The sequence below is a fragment of the Phyllopteryx taeniolatus genome, chromosome 6, assembly GCF_024500385.1.
Source record: "Phyllopteryx taeniolatus isolate TA_2022b chromosome 6, UOR_Ptae_1.2, whole genome shotgun sequence".
Lineage (NCBI taxonomy): Eukaryota > Metazoa > Chordata > Actinopteri > Syngnathiformes > Syngnathidae > Phyllopteryx > Phyllopteryx taeniolatus.
The window spans coordinates 15,409,130-15,437,119 of record NC_084507.1 but is presented as its reverse complement, the minus strand read 5'-3'; the positions used below and the strand labels follow the sequence as shown (position 1 = coordinate 15,437,119).

The window sequence follows — 27,990 nt, the reverse complement described above, 5'->3', positions numbered from 1 at the left end:
AATGACCTGATTGACCGCAATAGATGCACAGCTGCTGGATGACACGACTCTGACGCTCCTGGGGATCTAAACGTGTTTTTCCAATTTGCATGGGCTCCACGGGGATTGAGGAAAGGGCAGCAGACTGTGCAGGAGGCAGGTGAGAAGCTGACTGTGCGGTGCTCGGAGTGGAAGGGACTTTACGCGAGCGGACCCCCTTCTCTTGTGCGCTCTCTCGCAGTCTGTTATCAAGATGGATGGACATTGCGATGAGACCCTTGAGAGAGGAGGGCTCGTCCCGGACCGCGAGCTCATCCTTGAGTTGTTCAGAATGGCCGTTTTGATTGAAAGATTGCATCTTTGACGAAAGGAGGGAGACTGTTGCAAAAGGGAGTTGAGTTTCTGTTATTTCTTGCAATGTCTTGTCCTGACGTCCTATGTGGACGCCTTGGAGGGTGAGAGCATTCTTAAGCGCCTCCGGGGTTGCTGGGTCCATGATCGCCAAAGTATTCTGTCACAAATAGAGAGGAGCTGGACTCAAGAGCGGGCAGAGATGGATAGGTTATGATGAACAGTTTATTAGAGAAGGTAATGGAAGTGGTCCTTGAGGTGCTTTGGCGGGCAGTGGAGGAAGGGATGTGCAGCAGGCAGTGGCGAGGACAGGCGGCTGGCTTGGCGGCAGGATGGTAGGAATTACGTAGACCAGGAGCACGCCAGCTGCGCCAGGCTCCCGTTCCTGCTCCCCGGCAGCTGCGCTCGTCCAGCTGCCGCCACCCAACCCTATTGCCTGGCCCCTGTATTGCCATTGGGTTCGGCATCATGGCCGTCCGCCTGAATGGCCCTGTGAAGACCCTGGTGCTTGGCGTCCTGGCCGACCTCCTGAACTGCCCAGCCAAGCACCTCACCTTGGGTGGCCTGGATGGTCACCAGACTGACCCTGAGGGGCGGACTCTGCTTTCCTCGCCTTCAAAAACCAATCGTGACACAGCGATACATTTAATTTACTTATGTTGTTGAGCATTATATAAATAACTCAACTTAGTTTTAGTTATAGAACACCTAAAAACAACTGCAGCTGAAATAAAGTGCTACAGTTTAAATAAAAATCAAACATAAAATAGACAAAATAAGTGAAAAACAATAAAATTGCAATATTTTTAAAAGAAATAAGACACTAAAATATGGGCTCAAGTCTAATGCTGTGTTGAACACCAAGGAATAAAAGTGGGTTTCAACAAGTTTGAAACTAAACTCTAAAGTGCAGAGGAGGCCAGAATAAGAGTTATGTGCTCCCACTTACATGTTCGCTAATTAAGAAATAAAGCAATAAAAGAAATAAATTAATCATTTTAATCTAATTGTGTATTTGCTGAGACAATAAAGCAAGACGAAAACAATGGTTTGTAATTTAGGTAATATCCACAATATAGAAATCTACTGCTTTAGTCCTTTATATATATTTTGCTATTCATGGAATCACATAATGCATTTATTGATCGTTTATTAAAAAGATGACTACTGTATATTATTTTCTTGTGTAAATAATGGGATGAAAATAAAATAGCTGTTATTAAATTAATCCATCAATTGGTGAATACCTTTACATGAATTCAGTTTTTATTTTAGTTTAGTTTTTAGTATACAGCCTGAATCTAATTTAATACGATTTTATTTTGCTCAATTTAATTTTAATTCAATTATTTCAGATACATTAATTTCAGATACATTCATGTCATGTTTTAATGAAGAGACATTTGATATATTCATTCCAATAAGAATTTATTAACACCCATTTTAATCTATAATTCCATTGATTTTGGATGTAATTTAATATTTTACTTTTATTTTAGTGTTAAGAGGCAGCGGTTAATATTTGAACACAAATGGTGGAGCAAACGCAGGTAGAGAGACAATAAAACAATACCCACAGGCATTTATGCATTAGTGCCTGCAGAAAATATTACTACATCTTATTGAGTAGCTCCCACCGTCTCCATGTATATCCATCCATCCATCCATTTTCCATACGCTTATCCTCACTAGAGTCACGGGTGTGCTGGCGCCTATCTCAGCTAACTCTGGGCGAGAGGCAAGGTACACCCTGAACTGGTCGCCAGCCTATCGCAGGGCACATATAAACAAACAACCACTCGCACTCACATGCACACCTACGGGCAACTTAGAGTCTTCAATCAACCTACCATGCATGTTTTTGGGATGTGGGAGGAAACCGGAGTACCTGGGGAAAACCCACTCAGGCATGGGGAGAACATGCAAACTCCACACTGGCGAGACTGGATTTGAACCCGGGTCCTCGGAACTGTGAGGCAGATGTGCTAACCAGTCGTCCACTGTGCTGCCCCCATGTATAGCTATATATCTGTATCATACTGTACACAGTTGAACAAGGGGCACACGCGAGAAGGAGCAGCACAATGTCTATTGAAAAGGGAGGATGAAATTTACCCAAACTTGAACACCGATCATAAACGTGGTGGGTGGGGGAGTGTGGATGTAACTTTTCAAACCTTGAAAACGAATCGTCAACGGGGCCTGGGAGTGGGATTGAAGTTCATACACCCAAAAACCATGTTAGGATGGGATCCAGATGTGCGGTGTGCTGCATCTCCACTGGGTGACGCCGCCGAGCCAGGCGTCACTGCCTGGCCATCTTTTGTGTTGGCGACCAGCAAAACAACAACGGGCATCTTGTCTTGTACCTTCGGCTGGTGCGGTGGCGACAATAAAACGCCTAACTTCTCATCTTTATTGGCCTTGTCATAACGAGTCAACCGGAGAACGTGTTACGCCGCCCTGCCTCAACAATGACTCCGGATTGACTGCGCATCTGGATTCGGACTGAGGCTGCGCTGACTCAAGACTGTTGTTGTTAGCAATTAGCCAGCCTGGCGACTTCCTCTCAGTTTATAACAGCGGCGAACCAGCGAGTGGCTAATTCAGCTTTGGGGACGAAGAGAGAGGAAAATAAAAGATGTAAATGGCTAGAGTACCGGAGAGACGGGAACTGGTACGTAATGTATGTTGGCTAAATGTAACCTAACAGATGCTAGGCAGCTAACTAGCGAGCTAACGGGCCATAGCTGGTTAACGGTTCTGACTTAGCTTAGCTATTTAGCATCGCTTTGGAGCGCTGTTGGTATTATTCTCGCAACACTTCGTGTTCATAACATTATTTTTTGTTGCGGTTAATACACACATGACAGGAGTTAACTGGTCGAACGTGTGATTTGAGTGTTAATTGTAAAGTTTTGTTATAAATCTAGCAGGTAATTTGCAAATCGAGGATGTTTGTCAACCATTTTAATTGCTTTTGATGAACGTTAGTATTTACCAACTTTTATTGAGCCAAGGCACATTACTGTCACAATATCAATAAAAAGACTGGCGGCGGAGCGATTAATCGACATCTAATTAATTGTCAAATTAAAAGATGAACAATTCATCGTTTCAAGACATTGTTTAAATTAAAATTGTCTAAATATTCTGATTTCTGTTTCTCAATAGCAAATATTCTCAGATTTCTATAGACCTCCATGAGAGCAGACTGATTATGTATGTTTTTAATCAAAATGAGACATAAATGAGAGTGGTTTTACTTTGGAAAACTGATCTTTTTTGTTTTTTTTGTAGGACTAAACTAAATTTAATCCTCTGTATGTGATGCGCATATTGTAAAATTTACAATAAAAGTACCTTGTATCAACATTTTTGCCTATTTTCTGACATGTTACGGACCAACCCAGTAACTGTATCATAATCAATGTAATTTTTTTTTTGCATTTTCTACACTGTCAATTTGAAATAATGTCCTGTTTTTGAATAAAGGGATGGAAATTAAAATATTTGTTTAAATCCGATTCTTCGATTAATCCAGAAAATAATGAACAGATTAATTAATTATTAAAATAATTGGCAGTTGTAGCCCTAGTTTCTTCTTCATGTTTGTGTAGATTCTCAATCATCCAGGTCTTGATAATCTGCAAAGGTTGAATCGAGGCAACTGGAATTTTCTTTTTCTTACTTTCAGAAAATGAAAATTCTCTCTCTCTCTCTGTCACACACAGACACACACCTGGGTCAGAATTTTCTCCAGGACCCAGTTTGCATTTGAAAACAGTTTATTATTAGTATCACTTGAAGAATTCTATTACTTTTTCGGCTTTATGATTGACAACAGTTGAATACACAGGTTAATTATGTGCTGTCTAGTGGAAGAAAATATTGTTGTTCTGCCTGTCACTATATGTCACTGGCATATATAGATGAAGAAAAATAAATTATTTGTAGTAAATACGTTTTTGGACCAATATACTGAAATTTCAGGATAGTGGGAATCCCTAATGTACATTATACATGTTAAAATCAGTCTTATGATTCATATTAATTTCATTTCCTTTTTCCAAACACACAGGCAGTTCCGGTGATGGCCTCCCCCATGCCTGTCCGCTTCTTCCTCGTACTGGTGCTTCTGGCCGGGTGGCCCACGTGCAAGGCAGGTGACTGCAAGGGTCACCGGCAGGTGTTGAGGGGACCGCCGGGCTATGTGACGGATGGACCGGGGAACTACTCGGTCAATGGCAACTGTGAATGGCTCATTAAAGGTTTTTCTTACAACTTTATTTCATTAAAATACTGGTACCTCATTTTATGTGTCACAACTTACTTTTTGCTTTGTGCAAAATTTGAATTACGAGCTTTAGATGTACAACCCCACTTGAGTAAAATTAAACTGAAATGTTACAATTAGGCGGCACGGTAGCCGACTGGTTAGAGCGTCAGCCTCACAGTTCTGAGGAGCGGGGTTCAATCCCCGGTCCCGCCTGTGTGGAGTTTGCATGTTCTCCCCGTGCCTGCGTGGGTTTTCTGTGGGCACTCCAGTTTCCTCCCACATCCCTCTAAATTGCCCGTAGGTGTGAATGTGAGTGCGAATGTTGTTTGTTTGTATGTGCCCTGCGATTGGCTGCCAACCAGTTCAGGGTGCACCCCGCCTCCTGCCCGATGATAGCTGGGATAGGCTCCAGCACGCCCGCAACCCTAGTGAGGAGAAGCAGCTCAGAAAGTGGATGGATGGATGGATGTTACAATTAACTACGTTTATAATATTTATAATTTCATATGTACCGGTGGCTTAAAAGTGATGGAGAGTCTCTTGCCAAAATGAAAGAATGCAATAATTGAATGGAGCAATTATTATCTGTTTCTTCCCTGACAATCATGCCATGTTGTTAAATAAAATCAAAACGTGACAGCTAAAATCGTTGTTCCCCAATAAGAACACCAGGGCCAGTTTTGCAGTTTTTCCGTTGCAGCGAGTTGGTACAGTCCCCTCCAAAAGTATTGGAACGGCAAGGTCAATTCCTTTGTTTTTGTTGTATACTGAAGACCTTTGGGTTTCAGATCAAAAGATGAATATGAGACGGAAGTTCATAATTCCAGCTTTTATTTCATTGTATTTACATCTAGATGTTTTAAAATACTCAGGCCAGAGCACCTTTTGTTTGAAGCCACCCACTTTTCAAGTGAGCAAAAGTATTGAAACAGACATTATTAACTTATTACAAATGTTGTATTGGCTATGCCTAATGTTCGTGCAATAGCTCTGATTGATTTTCCCTCTTCTCTCAGCTTCAAAATGGGTTGTCTTTCTCCCATAGACAGCTCTCTGGTCTTCGTGTTTGCTTAACATATACATGCAACTCAGTCGCCTTTTGGCGAAATTCACTGTTTTTAACTCAAAATGGACCATTTACATGAATCGTATAGATCCGATGAGTTTTTCTGGTGGGGTGGGGGCTGGGGGGGTCACCGTCGTCGTCGCTGACATCATAGGCTGTTTCATACTCCTTGAACGCTGGCAGCTAGCGGTAACGCTACTTTTACAGTGATCTAAATGTCGCTCGCTATTTTTATTGATCAGTTATTGCTTATTTATCAACTTTCGTGCGCGAGACTATGACTTCGACTTTCGCATTGGGCGCTGTTTGCGTCAATCTAATTTAAGTGCTAGTGACGTTTAAGTCTAGTTCACCAATCAAACGACACAAGAAAGCCACATGACCTCACACATCTATTGAGTTTCCCGGGCATAGGCATTAACACTAGATAAACCAGCTTGGTTGATCGTCGTGCCTACGTGACCACCATTTTGGGAAGGTTGTCGTTACCATGAAGGCAAAGGCGCGCTACTCGTGTTTACATTTAGACAAACCAAAACAACAGCTTTCATGTATTGTAGTATTTGTCTGGTACTGTCTGCCTAAACCCGACTGGTTAGAGCATCTGCCTCACAGTTCTGAGGACCGGGGTTCAATCCCCAGCCCCGCCTGTGTGGAGTTTGCATGTTCTCCCCGTGCCTGCGTGGGTTTTCTCCGGGCACTCCGGTTTCCTCCCACATCCCAAAAACATGCATGCTAGGTTAATTAACAACTCTAAATTGCCCGTAGGTGTGAATGTGAGTGCGAATGGTTGTTTGTTTGTATGTGCTCTGCGATTGGCTGGCAAACAGTTCAGGGTCTACCCCGCCTCCTGCCCGATGATAGCTGGGATAGGCTCCAGCACGCCCGCGACCCTAGTGAAGAAAGTCAAAATGAAGATGAGAAAATGGACGGGTGGATTTCTGCCCAAACGTGGATATTTCAGCTCACTTATAACTTGAGAAAACACGGTGCAGTAAATAGCAAATGTTTTTTTTTTTTGTGCTATTTACTCAGTACTTGAGTAATTATTTCACTGTGTACTTTTTACTCTTAAACAAGTATTTTTTTGGAGGACTACTTTTTACTTTTACTTGAGTCACATTATTGTCAAGTGACAGTACTCTTACTTGAGTACAATGTTTGGCTAATCTGCCCACATCAGGAGCGGACATCCTTTATTGTTACTCTTACGTTTAAGCATCATTTTTGCTCATCAGATCAGCAGCCTGTGTCGTATTTGTTGCACTGGTCTTTTGTATTTTTGCGTTGAGGTGCTGTGGGTTGTGGTAACATCGGCAACAAGAGCTGATCCGCTAGTAAATCTTGTATTAATTAGGAAACGCGCCTACAATTATTAATTAGTTTACGGATGTTAATATTAAATGTATTAAGCGATGGAGCGATGTTAGGGATTATGTCACAACACAGAATGAACTAACTTCAAATTCAGAAATGGCCAATAAAATCAGAAAAATATTGTGCTTAATATTTTCATGGAGGATGCCTTTGGGATTAGCCTTTGAAGTTGGTAATAGTGAAAAATGAAGTAAAACAGACAATGATTTTAGTCAATTCTTTTCCAGAATGACTGCTTAAAGAGGGGTATGCTATTCATGTGGCACAGCTCGAAGCAGGCATCAGGTTCAGGTGAAGATGGGCCTGGCTCAATTTGGAGGCCAAAAAAAAAGCAAAGAAATGAGGCAAATTTAATTTTAATCTTAAAATTTGCACATCAACATGTACTTGAGCGGTGTAAATAAATGTTTTTCTCCGTGAAGAATTTATAAAAAATTTTTTTTTTTTCCTTATGGTACTCTTCAGAGTCTTCCAGATTTCTTAATTTATGTTGAAATAAAAACAATTCTCTGCAGAGGCCTGGGAGTTCCCCCAGACCCACAATGTTTTTTTGTCACCTTTTTCAGGCCTTTGGTGTTTGCATGTCTGTTAACAGCAAATGCAGTTTTCACAGTTGAAACCCAAAGCCAAAAACAAGCAATATTTAATATTTAAGCAATCAATCTAAAAGGCAACACCTGAGCAACGAGAAACACCCATCAGTCACATATTCCAATACTTTTGATCACTTGAAAAGTGGGTGGCTTCAAACAAAAGGTGCTCAGTCCTGAGTTGTTTAACACATTTAGATATAAATAACATGAAATAAAAACTGGAATTCTGAACTTTTGTCTCATTCATCTTTTGATCTGAAACCCAAATGTCTTCAGTACACAACAAAAACAAAGGAATTGACCTTGCCGTTCCAATACCTTTGGAGGGGACTCTGTGTGTGCAAGAGTCTATCGCCAGGTGTGAGTTGGCAACTGTAATTTGTTTTCGATTGTCCAGTTCAGTCGTGTTCGGTGTGTGCGGTGTGCAGCGGGCCTTAAGGCTCTATCATAGTTTCCGCATTGCGCGTCCACAGACCAATTTGACTTGCACACGAACCGCAGATGCACACGAACCGCAGATGCACACGAACCGCAGATGCACACGATTCCATTCATACTACATTTCGGGGTTCACGTCTGTAGGCGTTCCACGCTTCCCCGTAGATAAACTCTGTGCACGCATACGCATGAATAATCAAAATGCCGGCCCAAGAAAGCAAAAACAAATACAGCTCTGGTTTTTGTTGTAATGTTTGGGGTAGTTCACGCTTCCATCCATTTTCTGGTTGTCAGTCAATCACAAGGCATGTATAGACAAACAACCATTCACATTCACACCTTGGGACAATTTAGGTTCTTCAAAGAACATAATACCTGGAGAAAAACCCACACTAGCACTGGTAGAACCCACACTAGCACTGGTAGAACATGGAAATTCCACACAGAAAGGCCGTAGCCGACATTCGAACGCCAATGGACCCAATGGTGCACTTAAGAGGTTCCACATCACATCATCTGAGATTCATCCCCTCATCTTTCTGTCCTTCCAGCACCGAGCAGCAGGAGTCGCATTGTGCTGAACTTCACCTTCATGGACACAGAGTGTACATATGACTACCTCTTTGTATACGACGGGGACTCCTACCAAAGCCCCTTGCTGGCCAGTTTGAGCGGCAACACCCTGCCGCAGTCGATTGAGGCTACGTCCGGGAAGGTCCTTGTCTTTTTACCAATCGTCCCAACACTTTGAATTTGGAACCTGACGTTCTGTCTTCATGTTTTTCTAGATGCTGCTTCATCTCTTCAGTGATGCCAACTACAACCTGCTTGGCTTCAACGCTACCTACACCTTCTCCGTATGTCCCGGTGCGTGCGGTGGCCACGGGCGCTGTGACTCGTCCACGCACAAGTGCTACTGCCACCAGGGCTGGGGTGGGGCGGCCTGCACGACGCCCCTGTGCTCTCAAGCCTGCGCAGCGCATGGCCAATGTGACAAGGTAAGGTTCGGAACTAACACACAAGGGCTGGTCAATTAAATGATTTTACCAAGCTTCAAGTTTATTGCTCAGGACTAGGGTTGGGCATCGTTTGAGTTTGAGCGATTCCGGTCCCATTTCCTTATTTCGATTTCGGTTCAAAACGATTCTCAAATCCGATTCTTTTAGGGTGCTGGGTCAAAAAAGTTTGCATGGTTTAAATAAAGGGTGTCCAAATTATGAACATCCATTTCCTTAGCAGCCCGCAGTAAAGACTAAAATGAACATTTGTCTCTGGGGTTCTTTGTAACCAGTATCAATATCAAACCTATGAACTAAAAGGCAATGTGTGTGACACCAACCCAGTTGACTTAATATTTATTAACTAATGTTTCAGCTAAAAGTTAAATATAGCATTGTCAAAATCGTTATTTGGGACTGTTTTATCACATCAAATGTTTTATATGTGTATATAAGGTTTGACTTGATTTCCCGTTTTAAGCTTGTAGCCTTTTATTTTGAAGGGTACGGCACCGGAACTCGGCATTTTGGCACGAAAACTAACTTCACACGGCAACAGTGAAATTTTATTGATTTCATTTTTTTTTTATGGTTGAACCTAATGTTATCAAACAATTCCTTTCCATACCCACCGATGAGACACAAGGTTAGTGTTTGTGATACTGTAAGACAACGTTAATGTGAATTTTGTCCCAATTCATTGTGATGTAAAGATGCTACGGTGAAGTTTTAGCTCAATGTTAAGCTTTTTTTCTGTCATCATTTCTTAAGTTGGTTTGAAGACTACAATAAACGCTAAAAACCATCAGTGCAAAAGTGCAACCAACCGTTTACCTTGTTAGCGGTCTCTATGTTGGCATAGATGTACACTGAACAATAAAAGCCCACTCTCTGCAGTTTTGCTTTATTGTGGGGGTCTGGGGTGGTCAGAAAACCAGTCAGTATCTGGTGTGCCCACAATTTGCCTCACACATCTCCTTCGCATCAAGTTGATCAGGTTGTTGTTTGTGGCCTGTGGGATGTTGGTCCACTCCTCTTCAATGGCTGTACGAAGTGCTGGATATTGGCAGGAACTGGAACACGCTGTTGTATATGCCGAGCCAGAGCATCCCAAACATGCTCAATAGGTCCCATGTCCGGGGAGTATGCTGACCATGCAAGAACTGGGATGTTTTCAGCTTCCAGGAATTGTGTACAGATCCTTGCAACATGGGGCTGTGCATTATCATGCCGCAACATGAGGCGATGGTCGTGGATGAATGGCACAACAATGGCCCTCAGGATCTCGTCATGGTATCTCTGTGCATTCAAAATGCCATCAATAAAATGCACCTGTGTTCGTTGCCCATAACATATGCCTGCCCATACCATAACCCCACCGCCACCATGGACCACTCGATCCACAACGTTGACATCAGGAAACCACTCACCCACACGACGCCACACACGCTGTCTGCCCTGAACAGTGAAAACCGGGGTTCATCCGTGAAGACATTAACATTCAAATCATGGGCAACAGCTCTGGTGGACATTCCTGCAGTCAGCATGCCAATTGCACGCTCCCTCAGAACTTGAGACATCTGTGGCATTGTGCTGTGTGAAATAACTGCACATTTCAGAGTGGCCTTTTATTGTGGCCAGCCTATGGCACACCTGTGCAATAATCATGCTGTCTAATCAGCATCTTGATATGACACACCTGTGCGGTGCGATGGATTATCTTGACAAAGGAGAAATGCTCACTAACACAGATTTAGACGGATTTGTGAACAATATTTGAGGGCAATGGCCTTTTTGTGTATGGAGAAAAAGTTTTAGATATTCCAGCTCACGAAAAATGGGAGCAAAAACAAAAGTGTTGCGTTTATATTTTTGTTCAGTGTATTCTATTTTGATTCACTCACCCAATTGACTGAGAGTTGACTTCACTGAAGCTCCGTGCGGTCTCGGCTGAGGCTTGAAGCGTGTCAGACACTTCACATCGTGAAAGCCTCCTTAGCACAATATAATCTTATTCCAAGTGTTGCATTGAGGTGACTGGTCATTAATTTTAACAAAGTTAAGACACACCTTTGTTCGCCACCGCCACCATTGGGCACAAGTACGTCTTCGTGCGCATTCTTCTTCATTGGTATTTGGCGCTTCTTCGTTGGTTTTAACTTGTTCGGGGCCGGAGGGCTAGGCATCGAAACTGGGAACCGAAATGTTTAAATTTGAACGATTCTGGGAGAACCGTAATGTTAGTCCTGGTTCCAATCGGTTCTCGATTCTCAATGCCCAACCCTACTCAGGTCTACTGTGCTATTTGCGTGGGATAGGGACCGGGCCCTTCAGCAAATAGCGAAAGTCTGCAAGTAATTGACACTCCCCATAAAATTGTTTTAATTTTTTTATAGATGCCACATGATGCCAGAATAATACTGCTATTGCGTTGTCCTGATTATATCGAGAGATTTTCAGCGAACACTGAATAGGTTCCCCCCAAAATCCGCCAATGGGCAAATTTGTGAACGCCAAACCGCAAATACGGGTTCATTGTACTAACTTACTGTAATGTCATTGCATTTGGGGAAGGAGAGCCACAGTTGCCGATGCAATTTTCAGTCGTTTATTGAACGTTGGGAGAACAGTAAAACACTTATGCACACTGATACAGAAGTCTACCAGGCCCGGCCTTTTGAAGGCACATGCATGGCTAAATGGGCTGCATAACATGTACTCCACTATAGTAGTTGCAGTATTTTCTATATTAGAGGGGGTGCGGTATTAGTCTTTATCAGCCATATGAACCTGATGAGCCATGCAGTATGACGGCTCACTTAATGTAAAATTGTTGAACTTTCAATATTCCAATTTATTAAGGATCGTGTTTGCATACCTGTTTCCATTTCATCCTTATTTCACATTATCTGTAAAGAAAAAAAATATTATTTCTGTGGAAGGTAATGGTGAGGGAAAAAAAACTTTCAAAGTTTGTTTGGTATCAGTAGAAATACCCCAAAAAAAATCCCAGAAGGAAAAAAAAAATTAAAAACAAAAGTTGTTCTGCATAATGTCTTTTGTCATTTTCTTTTGTGGAAAAAAATACAGATGGTTTTTTTTTCAAGGCCTTACTGCACAACAAATCAAACACAACAAATCACAAGAGTCACCAGTAGGTACTGATTGTTTGTCATTTTTTTTTATCAGAAAGGAGAGCGCTGCCTTTGTAACTCCGGATTCCTGGGTCACAGTTGCCAACTTGGTCTCAATGACGACAGCGGGGCGGGACAGTGGTGGCGCGTTAGCGAGGGAGACCCCTACATGTCGCCCAGGACGGGTTCCGCTGGCGTGTACCTGTCCTCCACGGGAGCGTTGTACTTGTTTGGAGGTGAGAGTAAAATTGGGTTTTTTAAATACATTTCCATTAGAAGTGAACAGTGTGACTCCTATGTTAATTATCTTTCAAAACCTCCAGGATTTGACCTGAACAGAGCACTTGGTGACTTGAATAAATACAACTTCACATCTAACCAGTGGGAGAGCAGGTCTTACGGTCACTCGCCTGTAAGTACTGTTAAAGGTGACATATATTTAAAAAAATTCCCCCAAATTTAAAACTGTTCCTGGATGACATATCTTTGACATGCTTTCTTCCAAATAGCCAAGGGATAGAGTAGTAGTACACTAGTATTCAGGCCCAACTACTTTAGTTTGCTGCCGAAAACAACCCGCAGAACGACTCAAAACAAGTCAGGAAATTACATAAGTACAAGTTCAATTGAGTAAATTGTACAAGATTAAATTTTGCTTGAAGGAATCGAAAAATAAAAAACTTGTTTGCTGGTGAAATTGGCTGCCGAACAACTTAAAACAAGTCACGAACACCTCTACAAGATACAAGACATGAACAACATGGGACACGGGAAAGCATGAAACAAAACTAAATGGAATCGACCGGTAAACTAAAACACAGACCATGACACATTGTAGAATATTTAATTTACTTGATGCTTGAAGGAATCAAAGCATAAAAAACTAAAACACTAAAGTAGTTATGTTTCAGTGTAGTTTAAATTAAGTACACTGTACAATATTTAATTTAGCTAGAAGCTTGAAAGAATGAGAGGCTTAAAAAGTTAGTTTTGATGCCAAAATTAGCTGCAGAGCAACTCAAAACAATTAGCTTTATTGCTTAAGTACAGTTTAAATTTGGTGCATTGTAGTTTAATTTATTTCCCTTGAAGGAATCAATGCTTAAAGCCCTGAAAAACAGTAGTGTTAAAGAAATAAAGGATAAAAAAGTTTGGTCCAGCACCATTTTGAGAACTAGAAATGAATGAATAATTATTATTTTTTTTGCTTTAATATTTTTTCCCTTTATACCACTTCATAAGTTGACTTGTGCTTTTGAATGTGAAGTCGCTTAGCCCTGAATAGTTTGAATGGCCATCCCAGTTTGTAACTCTAACCAAAATTCCGGGGTAGTGAAAGGAAAAATTTGTTTGTGTGATTGTGATTAATTTAATGGCTCTCTCTCTCTGCCAACAGTTGGCACGGCACTCCCACACTGCTGTGGAGTGGGCGGGGAACATGGTAATCTTCGGCGGGGAGTTGTCTAACGGCTCCTTGGCGAGCGACGTCTGGATGTACCGTCCCCTGCAGGACGACTGGCAGCAGCTTGGCTTTCCCAATACCGGAGGTGCCCCCAGTCTGGCCAATCACGCAGCAGCCGTAGTGGACAGTTATCTCTATGTGTTTGGAGGTGGGTTTTTAACAGAGAAATAGATACCTTCCACTGTGCTATAGCAGGGCTGTGTTAGGTGAGCCTCAATTTAGTGAGGGAATACTATATGTGCAGAGCTTGCAAGCATGATTCTACATCAATGCCGTTTCTACTCTTTATATGTCAGGTCGCACTGAGGAGGATATGTTTTCCCCCTCCCTGTATCGGTTCAGCCTGCGGGGCTCTGGGCGGTGGGAGATCGTCCAGCCCACCGGTGGGAAACCCCCAGCCACTGCTGGCCACTCCATGGTGTTCCACAGCCCCTCCAGGACCCTATTGGTCTACGGGGGTCACCGGCCGACCACCGCCAGGTACACAACTGAAAATAAAAAGGCAAAAATGTCAGGTTAAGGCGGAAACATTCTAGACTTTCTTTCTATTTATAACACCTGGTGTTGGTGGCTGGCGCAAGACGCTAACATAGCAGTCTACATCTCCACTTAGGGCTCCTTCTTTTCAAACAACACAAATAGATATAACTCAAATGCATAGAGATTCAAATCAAAGTCCCTTATTCACAAAAGTCAGTGAGTGCTATCAAGTACTTCACACAAAACAAGATGTAGCAAGAAGCTAACGTAGTAGCCTACATCTTCACTGAGTGCTCTTCACTAACAGATGGGACTCAAATGCATTGAGATCTAAATTTATTCATGAAAATCTGGTAAATACGGAGTCCGCCAGGGAGTCCTATCACGTACACAAATCTGGAAGTCGCAAGCAGCCGAAGTAGATATCTACATAGCCATTCAGTGCTACTACTTGTCAAACGGCACAAACTGATGGGATTACGTGTTTTCTCAGGTTCAGCGTGAGGGTGAACAACACCGACGCATTCCACGTGGACCAACGCTTTTGGACAGCGTTCCGCTCCCGCTACCCGGCGACGGGACCCCGAGAGAGGGCCTTCCACTCAGCAACTGTCATTGGAAACTACATGGTGGTTTATGGTGAGCCAAAGGGGGGGACCAAGGCCCCAGCTAACAAATCTTTCCCGGTCTTAATAAATCTTTGTGTGTTTGTCTAGGTGGTAATGTTCACATCCACTACCAAGAGGAGAAGTGCTACGACGAGGAGATCTTCTTTTACCATTTGGGCTGTCACCAGTGGGTGTTGCCAGGCGAGAGATGGTCACTCAGTGAGTTGCTCTTCTCTTTATTTGACTCTTCCCTTTCTTGCTGGTTTAGCCTTTTTTGTATCCTTGTTTTTTCTCAGGTGGGGAGGCCATCAACGGGCGCTATTCCCACGTTGCCGCAATGATGGAGGGGCGGGTGCTGCTTGTTGCCGGGGGTTACAATGGTGTCACCCGCGGAGACCTGGTGGCTTTCAAAGTCCCGCTGTTTGTCAGTAGCGATGAAGGTGACAGGGTAAGAGAAAAGGCTCTTTCACACAGTGATCTAGCAAAATCAGTCGCATCAGACCCACAAAACACAAAATCTGATACTACTTTTAATGTTGATAAATTCTTGCGCCGACTTTCATTTTTGCCCTTTATAATAGCAACCAAAAGGTTTGCGGCTTTAAAAGGCACTTTAAAAGGGTTTTCTGTTACTTCCTCGAAAGATCACAGTGAAAATCACCGTGTTGACTGTACATTCCATGTTAGTGCAGCTTAAATAAAACCGCAGCCTTGGAAAAAGTTGTAGACAGGATAAAAGGGTTTCCGATACTACCTCCGTAGGTGGAAAATGACCCTGTTAACTTTGCCCCTATTCCCCCTCCCCTTTAAATTTCTGTTCCATTTAAAAGAGCAACTGGGAAAAGCGTTCCCATCTTCAAAATGTACTGTAAAAAGGGTGTCTGATACTTCCTCTGAAGCCGCAAAATCACTAGGTTGACTTTGTCCCTACGTCAGGATACATTATTCGTACACTCACTGTTTTATCACACTGCACTATTTGCATTCTGTTGTTGATTACGACTGAACTGTCTGCACCATTTGCACAATCATCACTGTACCAAATCATTGCACTATAATCACTTTAAACTGCTCTAAATTGCTTGAGGACTCCATCATTTGCACAATTGCCATTATATCAGTGTCACCACATTAGTGGTACACTTTCATTGCTCAGTAACTGTCCACATTTGTGTTTTTTATGTCCTAAATGTGTGTTTCGTCATAGTGGATTTTTGTTGTTATACTAGAGTGGCTCCAACTACCGGAGACAAATTCCTTGTGTGTCTTGTAACATACTTGGCCAATAAAGCTGATTCAGATTGTGACGTTCCATGTCAGTGCCATTTAAATAGAACAGCAGCCTGGGGAAAAAATAGTGTAAAATGGGCTTCCGATCAGGGATGTGGTGTGGGGAGGCAGGGAAGGAAGAGCCTCACCTTCATCAGTCACCTATTGTCAGATTATTTTGCCGTGTTTTTTTCCCCTCAATTTTGTTTCTTATTTTTGGGGGGCGGGGAGTTCTGGAGTCTGAATTTCAGCTCTGGCCTTCTGTGTGGAGTTTGCATGTCCTCCCTGTGCTTGCTTGTGTGAGTTGCTTTAAGGTACTTTGTTTTACCCCCACAACCACATTCCAAAAAGATGCATTTTAGGTTAATTGAAAACTCCAAATTGTCCATAGGTTTGAATGTGAGATTGATTGACTCTTTGTCTATCTGTGCACTGCGATTGGTTGCCAACCAGTCCACGCTGCACCCTGCCTCTCACTCAAACTCAACTTGGATATGCTCCAAGTCACCTGCAACACTTGTGGGGATAAGCAGTATAGGAAATGAATGGATGGATGCATGCATGCATTTCATCGCCACATTCCATCTCAATGCCATTTAAACAGAACAGCAACCCAGAATAAGGGCGGCTGAATCCCATCTTTAAAAAAAAAAGTGTAAAAGGAGCTTATGATACCACCACCAAACTGGAAGAGGGGCTAAAGTGTCATGTACGTGAAGGCGCCACAAAACTGTATTGAAAAAAAAAAATGTTAGTGTCCATATGTGTTTCTTGACTAGGATGCTCTTTGCGCTGAGGCCCTGGATGAAAGCATGTGTCTGAAGAACCCAGAATGCAGCTGGTGTGAAGGCCGTTGTCGAGAATATCAGCCCACTAATCAGGTAACATTGTAGAGCAAACAAAATCCAAAAACCGGCTGTCAGGAGTACTGTCAGAACTAATGTCCAACTCCCTTTTTTCTCACTCACAGTGCGGCAGCACCGGCTGTCTGGGCCTGGCGCGCTTCCTGTCCGACTGTCAGTCCTGCCTAGTGTTCAGCGGCACGCCGGCCACGCTAGCCCGAGCACCCGGTGAATTCGGCTGGTGTGTTCAGAACGAGTCCTGCCTGCCTGTGTCAGGTGAGAGACAGGGAGGGAGGGAGGAAGGACCTGCAGCGGTGGTCCCAGGGCTGCGCTGCACATTGACGGAACTATATTGGGAGGGACTAGATACCGGTTGGGTGCGTGTCAGAGAAGAAATGTTTTGTTTTGGGGTGTTTTCTCAGTGTCAAGGAAGGGCTTCTCACATGGATGAAGCATTCTTATTGGCGCTTACATCAATGGACAGTTGCTAGCCATCCTCACTAGCTCTATGTCACCCACAGTCTTGTGGTCATATAATTTAAGATGTAATAGTACAATAGTAAGAAAAATATGCTGTAGAACTAAAAAGAAAATACTCTTGGTTTGTCCCAGTGTTTATTGCAGTATTATATGTTACAACATAGAAACTGCTCAGCAATATGCTCTAGGGTCCTCATATTGCCAACATACAGTATAATAGGCCTATGACTAACGACTATTTTTATTGGCAATTATTCAGATCATTGAATTAAGTAGTTGACTAATTGGATTATGTATTCCATAGTCACTTTTTCTTTTACCTTTGGCTGGCTTGAAGTTAAGTCATTTCCTAATGAACAATAAAGGAAATGACTCCATGAGTAAAAAAAAAATAACTAAAATATATAATTGGTACAGAAAGTGTATGGATGGATGGATATTTCAATAAATGTAAAATACACAGCATGGGAGAGAGTGGGTAGCACGTCTGCCTCACAGTCACAGGTTTGTGGTTCGAATCTCGGCTTTGTGTGGAGTTTGCATATTCTCTGGGTACTTAGGTTTCCTCCCACGTTACAAAAACATGAGTGTTTGGTTAATTGAAGACTCTAAATTGTCCATAGGTGTGAGTATGAATGTGAATGCTTGTTTACCTTTTTGGCCCTGTGATTGGTAGGCGACCAGTCCAGGGTGTACCCTTCCCTCGTTCTATTTCACTCGTGACCCGACACAAACACTACTGAAAATAGAGGGTCAGACTAAAAAAATGCAGTTGACAAATTCGACAAATACCTTGACTTATGAGTGCCCCAACTCAGTTTTTGTGTGAGGCAGATGTGCTAACCAGTCGCCTACTGTGCCGCCAGTTTAATTACTTTTTCTCCTGTTATGTTTTATCAATTTTTCTTATTATACAGTGCTATTTTACTTCATTAAGAACACACACACAAAAAATGAAGTAGTGATGTTTTTTGGGGGCTGGAATGAATTCTCACATTTCAAGTAAGGTAATTTGGAGGGGAAATGTATTTGGGATATGAGAAAATGGAGTTTTGAGCTTAGTCATGGATGAATTTAATTTGTACGTCAAGGTACCATATTAAAAAGCAACCTCGCTGCAATTGTTGTGGATACAGTTCAACTTTTACAAAAAGCTAAAGAAAAAGCAAAACGTAGAGTTTGTGTGCCATAAATGGCAAATTTTGTTGCAAAATATTGGTTTGATCTAAATGAGAGGATCCACTGTATTGTTTTTTTATGTTCTTTTTGCTGTATTAATATGTCTGAAGATACGGTTACAGTGAATTTGACTGAGAACTGCCATTGTGAATCATATAGAGTGCAAAAGTTATTTCATGAAACAGTTGCCCACTACTGGTTTATTTCATTGTGTGTAATATTTAATGTACTGAGGGGAGGGTAGTGTCCTTGACACTGAGAAACACGAACACTTGGCTCAACGACACCCAGTTGAGATAGTAGAGGTCACTCAAAAAGGTAATTTGACTCACCTCTTCCATCTCTCCGGCGCATGTTCGCCAGTGTTTCACCTCTCTCTGACGCCTGTCTGACCACCTACGCCACCCACCACAGTTCAGTATTTTGAGATCTCACGAGGTCAGATTGTGTTCCCCAGTGTTACTGACCTCTCCCTCTCGATCTCGCAGAGCAATTTGCGTGCCGTGTGGACCAGATCTCAGGAGCGTACGGCTGGTGGGGGGAGCGTACCCTTTTCCTAACCTCCCTCCACTCCTGTCGCACCGAGAACTATGTCCCAGGACTGCACCTGCTCACCTTCCAGCATCCCCGCAACGACTCCCAGCCTGACAAGGTACGGAGTCCCAGTCTCAAATAGTTATGCTTGTAAGTCCTTCCCCTCTTTACTCACCGTATCCGTCCTTCCTTCCTTCCTTCCTTCCTTCCTTCCTTCCTTCCAATATTACTGTTGTAATGTAAGTTGGGATTGACACTAAGTCTAAATACCCTATTCCCATTTGGTGCCTTGTTTTTGACATTTACATGTATTACAAAGTGACATAGCTACAATATAACATTCAATCAAACATTGCAAAGACATAATTTCATTAAAGTCCAAATTTGACAGAAACGAAGTCTTATTGATGCTAAATAAATTGAACCATGGGCCCTGCTATTATATTTTGCTGTTATCGAAAAACAAAAATCCGCAAGTAATTGACAGTTCTGCATTTGAATCTTGGATGAGCCCTTCCTGTGTGGAGCTCAGAATGTTGTTTTTAAATGGTGATTTATTAAGGGGAAAAAATTATTCAGTTACCCATCGATTCAAAGTGGGCCATCCTCAGCAGCAACAACTGAAATCAGACATTTTCTATAGCTGGCAATGAGACATTTTCGCCCACTCTTCCTCTCAGAATTGTTTGAATTCAACAAATATGGAAGGTTTTTGAGCATGAACGGCCTTTTTAAGGTCATGCCACGGCATTTTAATCAGATTCAAGTCTGGACTTTGACTAAGCCCTTCCAAAAGCTTCATTTTGTTTTTTTAAGCCATTCAGGAGTTGACTGCTGTGTTTTGGATTGTTATCCTGCTGCAGAACCCAAGCGTGCTTCAGCTTGAGGTCACAAACTGATGGCTGAACATTCTCCTTCAGGATTTTCTGTTAAAGAGCAGAATTCATGGTTCCATCAATCACAGCAAGTTGTCCAGGTCCTGAAGGAGAAAATCAGCCCAGTACCATCACACTACCACCACCATGTTTGACTGTTGTTATGATGTTCTTTTTCTGAAATCCTGTGCTACATTTATTCCAGATGTAACGAGACACACACCTTCCAAAAAGATCATCTTTAATCTCGTCAGTCCATATAATATTTTCAGAATGATAGATTTCCATTCCTTTATTTCTCGACTGTTCTGGAATGTCTGTGGATCGTGTCACTTTGTTGCAGCTTTTTTAGATTATTAGCCACAATTAATTCATGATTTAACAAGGGCGTAATTATTTTTTCACACAGGGCCAGGTAACTTTGAATATTGTTTTTTCCTTAATAAATATAAATTACCATTTAAAAACAGCATTTTAATTTCATTTGGCTTATATTTCTCTGATATTTATATTTGTTTGATGATATTAAACATTAAAATGAGGAAACTATGCAAAAATATAAGAATTTGAGAAGGGGACCAATACTTTTTCATGGCACTGTACAAGCTCCATTGGACTGATGATCCATATGAAATATTCCAAGAAAGTCACAATTTTAGAATTATCAGAGTACAAACTTAACAAAGTAATAATTTTATGAATGTTAATATTACGAGAATAAAGTAAAAGTGCTACAAGAATAAAGAAAAATAATTGAATTTTATATATATATATATATAGTATAAATTATGAGAAACGGAATGACACATCAGCCTACCCCAAAAAAAGATGATTTAATTACTTCATTTACAACAAACAGGATAAGAATAAAAGTAAATAATTGATGAAAGTTTATAAAAATAGAAACATGCCTGTGAATGCTCATTAATATTGAATAGATGTTTCAATATTCATTCAATTCATTTCATTCTCAGGGCATTGAATCAATCGCAACTGGACTGTTCTGTTTGTCTTAGAAGAATGCGGTCAATTGCAGTGAGGAATGCACAAATACATACATCAGAATCAGAATCATCTTTATTTGCCAAGTATGTCCAAAACACACAAGGAATTTGTCTCCGGTAGTTGGAGCCGCTCTAGTACAACAGACAGTCAATTTACAGAACACTTTGGAGACATAAAGACATTGACAAAAAACAATTGTGCAAAAAGATGCAGAGTCCTCTAGCACTTAGAGCAGTTCGAATGACTAATATTGCAATAGTCCGGTGCAATGACCATTGTGCAAAGGGCGCTGAGACTTCAAGGAGTGTATGCGGGGAAACCAAGCAACCACTGAGCAGACGCATGGCATAACACAGATGGGTAAACTCCTCAGGTCAAGACTCAGCTGTCAGCCTGCACCTCAAAGAGAAACAGGACTCTTTTGAGGACAAAAATGTGTATATTCTGAACGGGGAAGACAGATGGTTTGAAAGAGGAGTGAGAGAGTCCATATATTCGAAAACAAGGAGAACAGTCCAGTTGTGAGCAATTCAATGCCCTGAGAATAAAAACGGAAAAAAAATATAGATTCATGCATACATTAAAATTCAACTAAAAGCCAGACTATATTTGTTTTTCTTTTTTGGTTTAAATTGTTTTTTTACTCTGTGCTATGGATCCTCCTGTGTCTGAAATAAAGAATAAAATAAATTGAAAAGGTAGGACTTTGCTGCGTGTGTAAAAAATGCATGCAAACAGCTACGTAAGTGTCATCATTGGGTAGGAACAACACAAGTAAAAAATAAATAATGAAAATATCAATTGTTTTATAGTGTTTAGTTGGCCTGGCCCTGACTCTTACCCTCATTGATTTAAGCATTAATCTAGCATTGACAGGGTTTATTTATCGAGTCTGATATCCAATTTTTATCCACATGCTGTATTAACCATGCGTCCCCCCCCCCGCCCCCCACCCACTCTTTACAGAGTTGTCACTTGAACCATGTAGTGTAAAGCCAGCCTAATTCAACTTGTGCTCTTGGCATTTTAAGTTTTTCTCCTTTTCTCTGTCTTTTTTATAATCCTCTCATAGTTTATTACTTGTAAAGCAGACACATTGCGTTGTTCATAATTGAAAACAGTATTCGGGTTTCTTAATACGTTTTGAGGCGACGATCCTGTCCAATGCAGATAATCCACTGTTCACCATTCTACTGCGGGGCCAATGCTTTTGTTACCATTAAGACAAGGGGTATTTTCTCACCCAGTCTATAATAGCAAGTGCAAACTTTGAAGCCCACCCAAGCCTCCCTAAAGATAGTAGAAGCAACCATCGTATTTTCACCTGTGGATGCATCAATTCATCGCCAATCTGCCGAATTACACATATCAGTTAGTGTGTGGATCCGTGTATGTGGCGCATGCAGCGAACACGTCACCGGACATGAATACCGCTGCCGCTCCCTAGGGGTTGAACGAATTAAGACTTCTTTTGTAGTCGACTATAATGTGATGAAAGTTGAGTCGAAATCGATTAATCGATGACAAATTTATATTTTTCTCTGCACAGTACAGCGGTCCCCAGCCTTTTTTTGCACCACGTACCAAGTTCATGTGAAGACACATCTGAACGGACTGGTGTACGCTTATTTGTTCTCTTGGTTTTGACATGATACAGCTTCTGTGTAGTCTGACTGGTGCTTGAAAATGGGGGTTGTCACCCAGTCTAGCTGCCAAATCATGGGCATAGAATCTTTGTCTTAGGGCGGTATTGAGGCGGTGAAGCTCACAGACACACTTTTAGAAATAGGCAGCATTTACATTTACTTGGTAGTTTGATTTCACACTTGGTGGGTCGGCAGGCAGTCCAGAGACCCAACTACTTCTATACAAGCAATTAAGAATTCCATTTTCCATAGTATGTCATCTTTCAAGTATTTCAGTGGTGTAGAGAATAGTGCTTCTGGAATAGTCCCGCTGTTGATGTGTCTCCACTTCCCCCACTCCGTCCCCCGTGCTCTCGCCAGGTTTCCATCCTGCGCAGCACCACCATCATTCTCAGCCCAACCACCGAGATGGACGTGGCCCTGCAGTTCAGGGGCTTTATCCACCCTCTGTGGGGGGCGCCCACGACCCCTCCCACAGAGACTGTCTCCATGTGGGCTCGCATCCAGAGACTCCACTTTGAGGCTCGAATGGCATCAGGCCCCAACTCGAGCCAGCTGGTGAGTAAAAGGAGCACAACGTGACAGTTGAAAACATACTTGGGGAGCCTTTTTCCTTTTTTATTAAGTCCTCCCATAGCGTTACTAAATTTAGCAAAACAGATTATTTAAACAATAAACGTTTAGCATTTATGGTCAAATAAAACAAGACAAAAGTCATACATTCAAGAACAAAGTTAAAATATTAAAGGAATAAAGTAAAAAATAAGCATATAAATAAATATATGTCATATATATGATATATTGATATATATAATATAATAAGAATATAGATAGTGTGTATATATATATATATATATGCTTGTTATTTTTGACTTTATTCCTGTAATATGCTGGCAACCAGTTCAGGGTGTACCCCGCCTCCTGCCCGATGATAGCTGGGATAGGCTCCAGCACGCCCGCGACCCTAGTGAGGAGAAGCGGCTCAGAAAATGGATGGATGGATGGATGGATTTCAACTTTGTGATAGATAGTGGGGACGCAAAGTATTCAGACCCCCTTAAATTTTTCACTCTTTGTTATATTGCAGCCATTTGCTAAAATCATTGTTATTTTGTTCCCTCATTAATGTACACACAGAACACCATATTGGAAAAAAAACAAAAAAAGAAACGGAATTGTTGACATTTTTGCAGATTTATTAAAAAACAAAAACTGAAATATCATACATCCATTAGTATTCAGACCCTTTGCTGTGACGCTCATATTTTTAACTCAGGTGCTGTCCATTTCTTCTGATCATCCTTGAGATGGTTGTACACCTTCATTGGAGTCCAGCTGTGTTTGTTTATACTGATTGCACTTGATTCGGAAAGCCACACACCTGTCTATATAAGACCTTACAGCCCACAGTGCATGTCAGAGCAAATGAGAATCATGAGGTCAAAGGAACTGCCTGAAGAGCTCAGAGACTGAATTGTGGCGAGGCACAGATCTTGCCAAGGTTACAAAAAATATCTGCTGCACTTAAGGTTCCTAAGAGCACAGTGGCCTCCATAATCCTTAAATGGAAGACGTTTGTGACGACCAGAACCCTTCTTAGAGCTGGCTGTCCAGCCAAACTGAGCAATTAGGGGAGAAGAGCCTTGATGAGAGAGGTAAAGAAGAACCCAAAGATCACTGTGGCTGAGCTCCAAAGATGCAGTCGGGAGATGTGAGAAAGTTCTAGAAAGTCAACCATCACTGCAGCACTCCACCAGTCGGGGTTTATGGCAGAGTGGCCTGACGGAAGCCTCTCTTCAGTGCAAGACACTTGAAAGCCCGCACGGAGTTTGCTAAAAAAAACACCTGAAGGACTCCAAGATGGTGAGAAATAAGATTCTCTGGTCTGATGAGACCAAGATATAATTTTTTGGCTTTAATTGTAAGCGACATGTGTGGAGAAAACCAGGCACGGCTCATCACCTGTCCAATACAGTCCCAACAGTGAAGCATGATGGTGGCAGCGTCATGCTGTGGGGATGTTTTTCAGCTGCAGGGACAGGACGATTGGTTGCAATCGAAGGAAAGATGAATGCGGCCAAGTACAGGGATATCCTGGACAAAAACCTCCTCCAGACCTCAGACTGGGCCGAAGGTTCACCTTCAAGACAACGACCCTAAGCACACAGCTAAAATAACGAAGGAGTGGCTTCAGAACAACTCTGTGACTGTTCTTGAATGGCCCAGCGAGAGCTCTGACTTAAACCCAATTGAGCATCTCTGGAGAGACCTGAAAATGGCTCTCCACCAACGTTCACCATCCAACCTGACAGAACTGGAGAGGATCTGCAAGGAGGAATGGCAGAGGATCCCCGAATCCAGGTGTGAAAAACTTGTTGCATCATTCCCCAAAAGACTAATGGCTCTATTAGCTCAAAAGGGTGCTTCTCCTCAATACTGAGCAAAGGGTCTGAATACTTAAGGCTGTGTGATATTTCAGTTTTTCTTTTTGAATAAATCTGCAAAAATTTCAACAATTCCGTTTTTCCCCCTGTCAATATGGGTACTGTTTGTACATTGAGGAAAAAATGAACTTAAATGATTTTAGCAAATGGCTGCAATATAACAAAGAGTGAAAATTTTAAGGGGGTCTGAATACTTTCCGTACCCAGTGTATATATAATGGACCCTATATAGCGGCTCCTATATGGCCCCCCCACTGGTCGAGTAGACATTGGCATTGTTTTGTTTTCTTCGAGCAGGAGTTGGTGGGTCGTTGGGTGGCTCAGCAGGAGAAAGAGTTAAAGGTGCTGTCTCGTGCCGACGGGAGTAGGCTGTTCTCCAACCTGACCAGAGGTAACCATTACCTGGTCCAGGCTGAGGGCTACTTAAACAACTCAGGGTCGGGGCAGACAAGTGAGATGGCCCTCATCTGGAACAGAACTCTTCCGGGAGGGAGCGTGAGTATTATTTTTCACCCAGTTCATCTCAGGAACCGCAATTTTATCTTGTCCCCTTCTGAATTACAGGAAATCTCCTTCCTGTTCCTGGAGCCCTACCGGTCAGGTTCCTGTTCAGGCTACATGTCCTGTCTGGCCTGTTTGTCGGACCAGTCTTGCGGCTGGTGCCCATCTCTTTCCCGCTGCCTGGTTCGGGACAGCCCCGAACTGGAGCCCTGCCCTGAGGCAGACCTGGGAGAATTAATGGGAGAGATGGCTGACCGCCATCTGCTGCTTGCGCCCCAGCACTGCACCCTGTGTGAAGAGTACAGGGACTGCTCAGCTTGTACTCAGGTATGTGTTCAATGCCGCAAAAGGTTTTGCAGTGTGTATATATATATATATATGTGTGTGTGTGTGTATTTATTATATAGATATATATTATTATATGTATTATATAATAGTCACTTTCACAAAGAAAAAAAGTCAAAAATACATAGGATTCAAGGCATAATTTTACAAGAAATTAAAGAAAATGTAAAGTTGAAATATTACTTGAAAAAAGCCAGAAATATTACAACAAAAAGTCAGAAAAAGAAAAGTTGAAATATTACAAGAATACTGTTAAAATTTTACGAGAATAAAGTTGATACATTAAATTACTAAAAAAAAAATAGAAATGTTCATGAATAAAGTTGTAATATTGCGAGAATAAAATTTGAATATTACAAGAATAAGAGAGAATAATTAAATGGAGCCCTATGGGGGCCACAAGCCAGTGCAAACTGGAGGCCGGTCCCAAGCCCGGATAAATGCAGAGGGTTGCGTCAGGAAGGGCATCCGGCTTAAAACTTTGCCAAACAAATATGAGCGTTCATCCAAAGAATTCCATACCGGATCGGTCGTGGCCCGGGTTAACGACGTCCCCCACCGGCGCCGTCAACTTGCAGGGCGCCGGTGGAAATTCAGTGGGTCGAAGTCGAAGAAGAAGAAGAGGTCGAAAGTGGGTTCTTGGGCAGAAAGAGATGAGGAAAGCACAGAGCCTGGAACTGAATGTGGGGACTATGACAGGAAAATCTCAGGAGAAAGGTTGATATAGTGTGTGTCCAGGAGACCTGGTGGAAAGGCAGTAAGGCTAGAAGTTTAGGGGCAGGGTTTAAACTATTTTACCATTGTGTAGATGGGAAGAGAAATAGAGTCGGGGTTATTTTAAAAGAAGAGTTGGCTAAGTATGTCTTGGAGCTAAAACGACATAGGGCAAAGGTAGAGGTGACAAAGGCCAAACAAGAGGCATATGATGACATGTATGGCAGGTTGGACACTAAAGAAGGAGAAAATGATCTATACAGGTGGGCCAGACAGAGGGATAGAGATGGGAAGGATGTGCAGCAGGTTAGGGTGAGTAAGGATAGAGATGGAAATATGTTGACTGGTGCCCGTAGTGTGCTAGATAGATGGAAAGAATACTTTGAGGAGTTGATGAATGAGGAAAATGAGAGAGAAGGGAGAGTAGAAGTGGCAAGTGTGGTGGACCAGGAAGTGGCAATGATTAGTAAGGGGGAAGTTAGAAAGGCATTAAAGAGGATGAAAAATGGAAAGGCAGTTGGTCCTGATGACATTCCTGTGGAGGTATGGAAGCATCTAGGAGAGGTGGCTGTGGAGTTTTTGACCAGCTTGTTCAATAGAATTCTAGTGCGTGAGACGATGCCTGAGGAATGGAGGAAAAGTGTACTGGTGCCCATTTTTAAGAACAAGGGTGACGTGCTGTGGGAGCTATAGAGGAATAAAGTTGATGAGCCACACAATGAAGTTATGGGAAAGAGTAGTGGAGGCTAGACTCAGGACAGAAGTGAGTATTTGCGAGCAACAGTATGCCTAGAAAGAGTACCACAGATGCATTATTTGCCTCAAGGATGTTGATGGAAAAGTACAGAAAATGTCAGAAGGAGCTACATTGTGTCTTTGTAGATCTAGAGAAAGCCTATGACAGAGTACCCAGAGAGGAACTGTGGTACTGCATGCAGAAGTTTGGGGTGGCAGAGAAGTATGTTAGAATAATACGAGGGCAGCAGAACAGCAGTGAGGTGTGCTGTAGGTGTGACAGAGGAATTTAAGGTGGAGGTGGGACTGCATCAAGAATCAGCCCAGAGCCCCTTCCTGTTTGCAGTGGTGATGGATAGGCTGACAGATGAGGTTAGACTGGAATCCATGGCGACCATGATGTTTGCAGATGATATTGTGATCTGCAGTGAAAGGATGGTGGGGGAAGAGTGAGGCTACAGGGAGAAGAGAGAGCAAGGGTGGATGACTTTAAATACTTGGGGTCAACCGTCCAGCGCAATGGCGAGTGTGGTCAGTAAGTGAAGAAACGGGTCCAAGCAGGTTGGAACGGGTAGAGGAAGGTGTCAGGTGTGTTATGTGACAGAAAAGTCTCTGCTAAATGAAGGGCAAAGTTTATAAGACAATGGTGAGGCCTG

At 42.3% G+C, this 27,990-nt stretch overlaps 1 protein-coding gene across 3 annotated transcripts in view; it reads left to right on the top strand.

The window, feature by feature from the left end:
- Positions 1-2,633: 2,633 nt before the first annotated feature.
- megf8 (multiple EGF-like-domains 8) overlaps positions 2,634-27,990 on the top strand; it is a 65,098-nt gene continuing 39,741 nt past the window's right edge. For 2 of the 3 annotated variants that reach the window (XM_061777829.1, XM_061777832.1), the window contains exons 1-17: positions 2,634-3,007; positions 4,412-4,601; positions 8,635-8,798; positions 8,872-9,081; positions 12,271-12,451; positions 12,539-12,627; positions 13,612-13,825; positions 13,974-14,157; positions 14,651-14,796; positions 14,874-14,984; positions 15,062-15,213; positions 16,814-16,915; positions 17,005-17,152; positions 19,024-19,187; positions 22,956-23,153; positions 25,337-25,534; positions 25,604-25,867. In XM_061777829.1, coding sequence (XP_061633813.1) covers positions 2,978-3,007; positions 4,412-4,601; positions 8,635-8,798; positions 8,872-9,081; positions 12,271-12,451; positions 12,539-12,627; positions 13,612-13,825; positions 13,974-14,157; positions 14,651-14,796; positions 14,874-14,984; positions 15,062-15,213; positions 16,814-16,915; positions 17,005-17,152; positions 19,024-19,187; positions 22,956-23,153; positions 25,337-25,534; positions 25,604-25,867 — 2,745 coding nt within the window. In that variant the 5' untranslated portion in view covers positions 2,634-2,977. Of the gene's footprint in view, positions 3,008-4,411; positions 4,602-8,634; positions 8,799-8,871; positions 9,082-9,105; positions 9,728-12,270; positions 12,452-12,538; positions 12,628-13,611; positions 13,826-13,973; positions 14,158-14,650; positions 14,797-14,873; positions 14,985-15,061; positions 15,214-16,813; positions 16,916-17,004; positions 17,153-19,023; positions 19,188-22,955; positions 23,154-25,336; positions 25,535-25,603; positions 25,868-27,990 lie in introns of those variants that run through there. The other variant, XM_061777830.1, reaches the window with a different exon arrangement.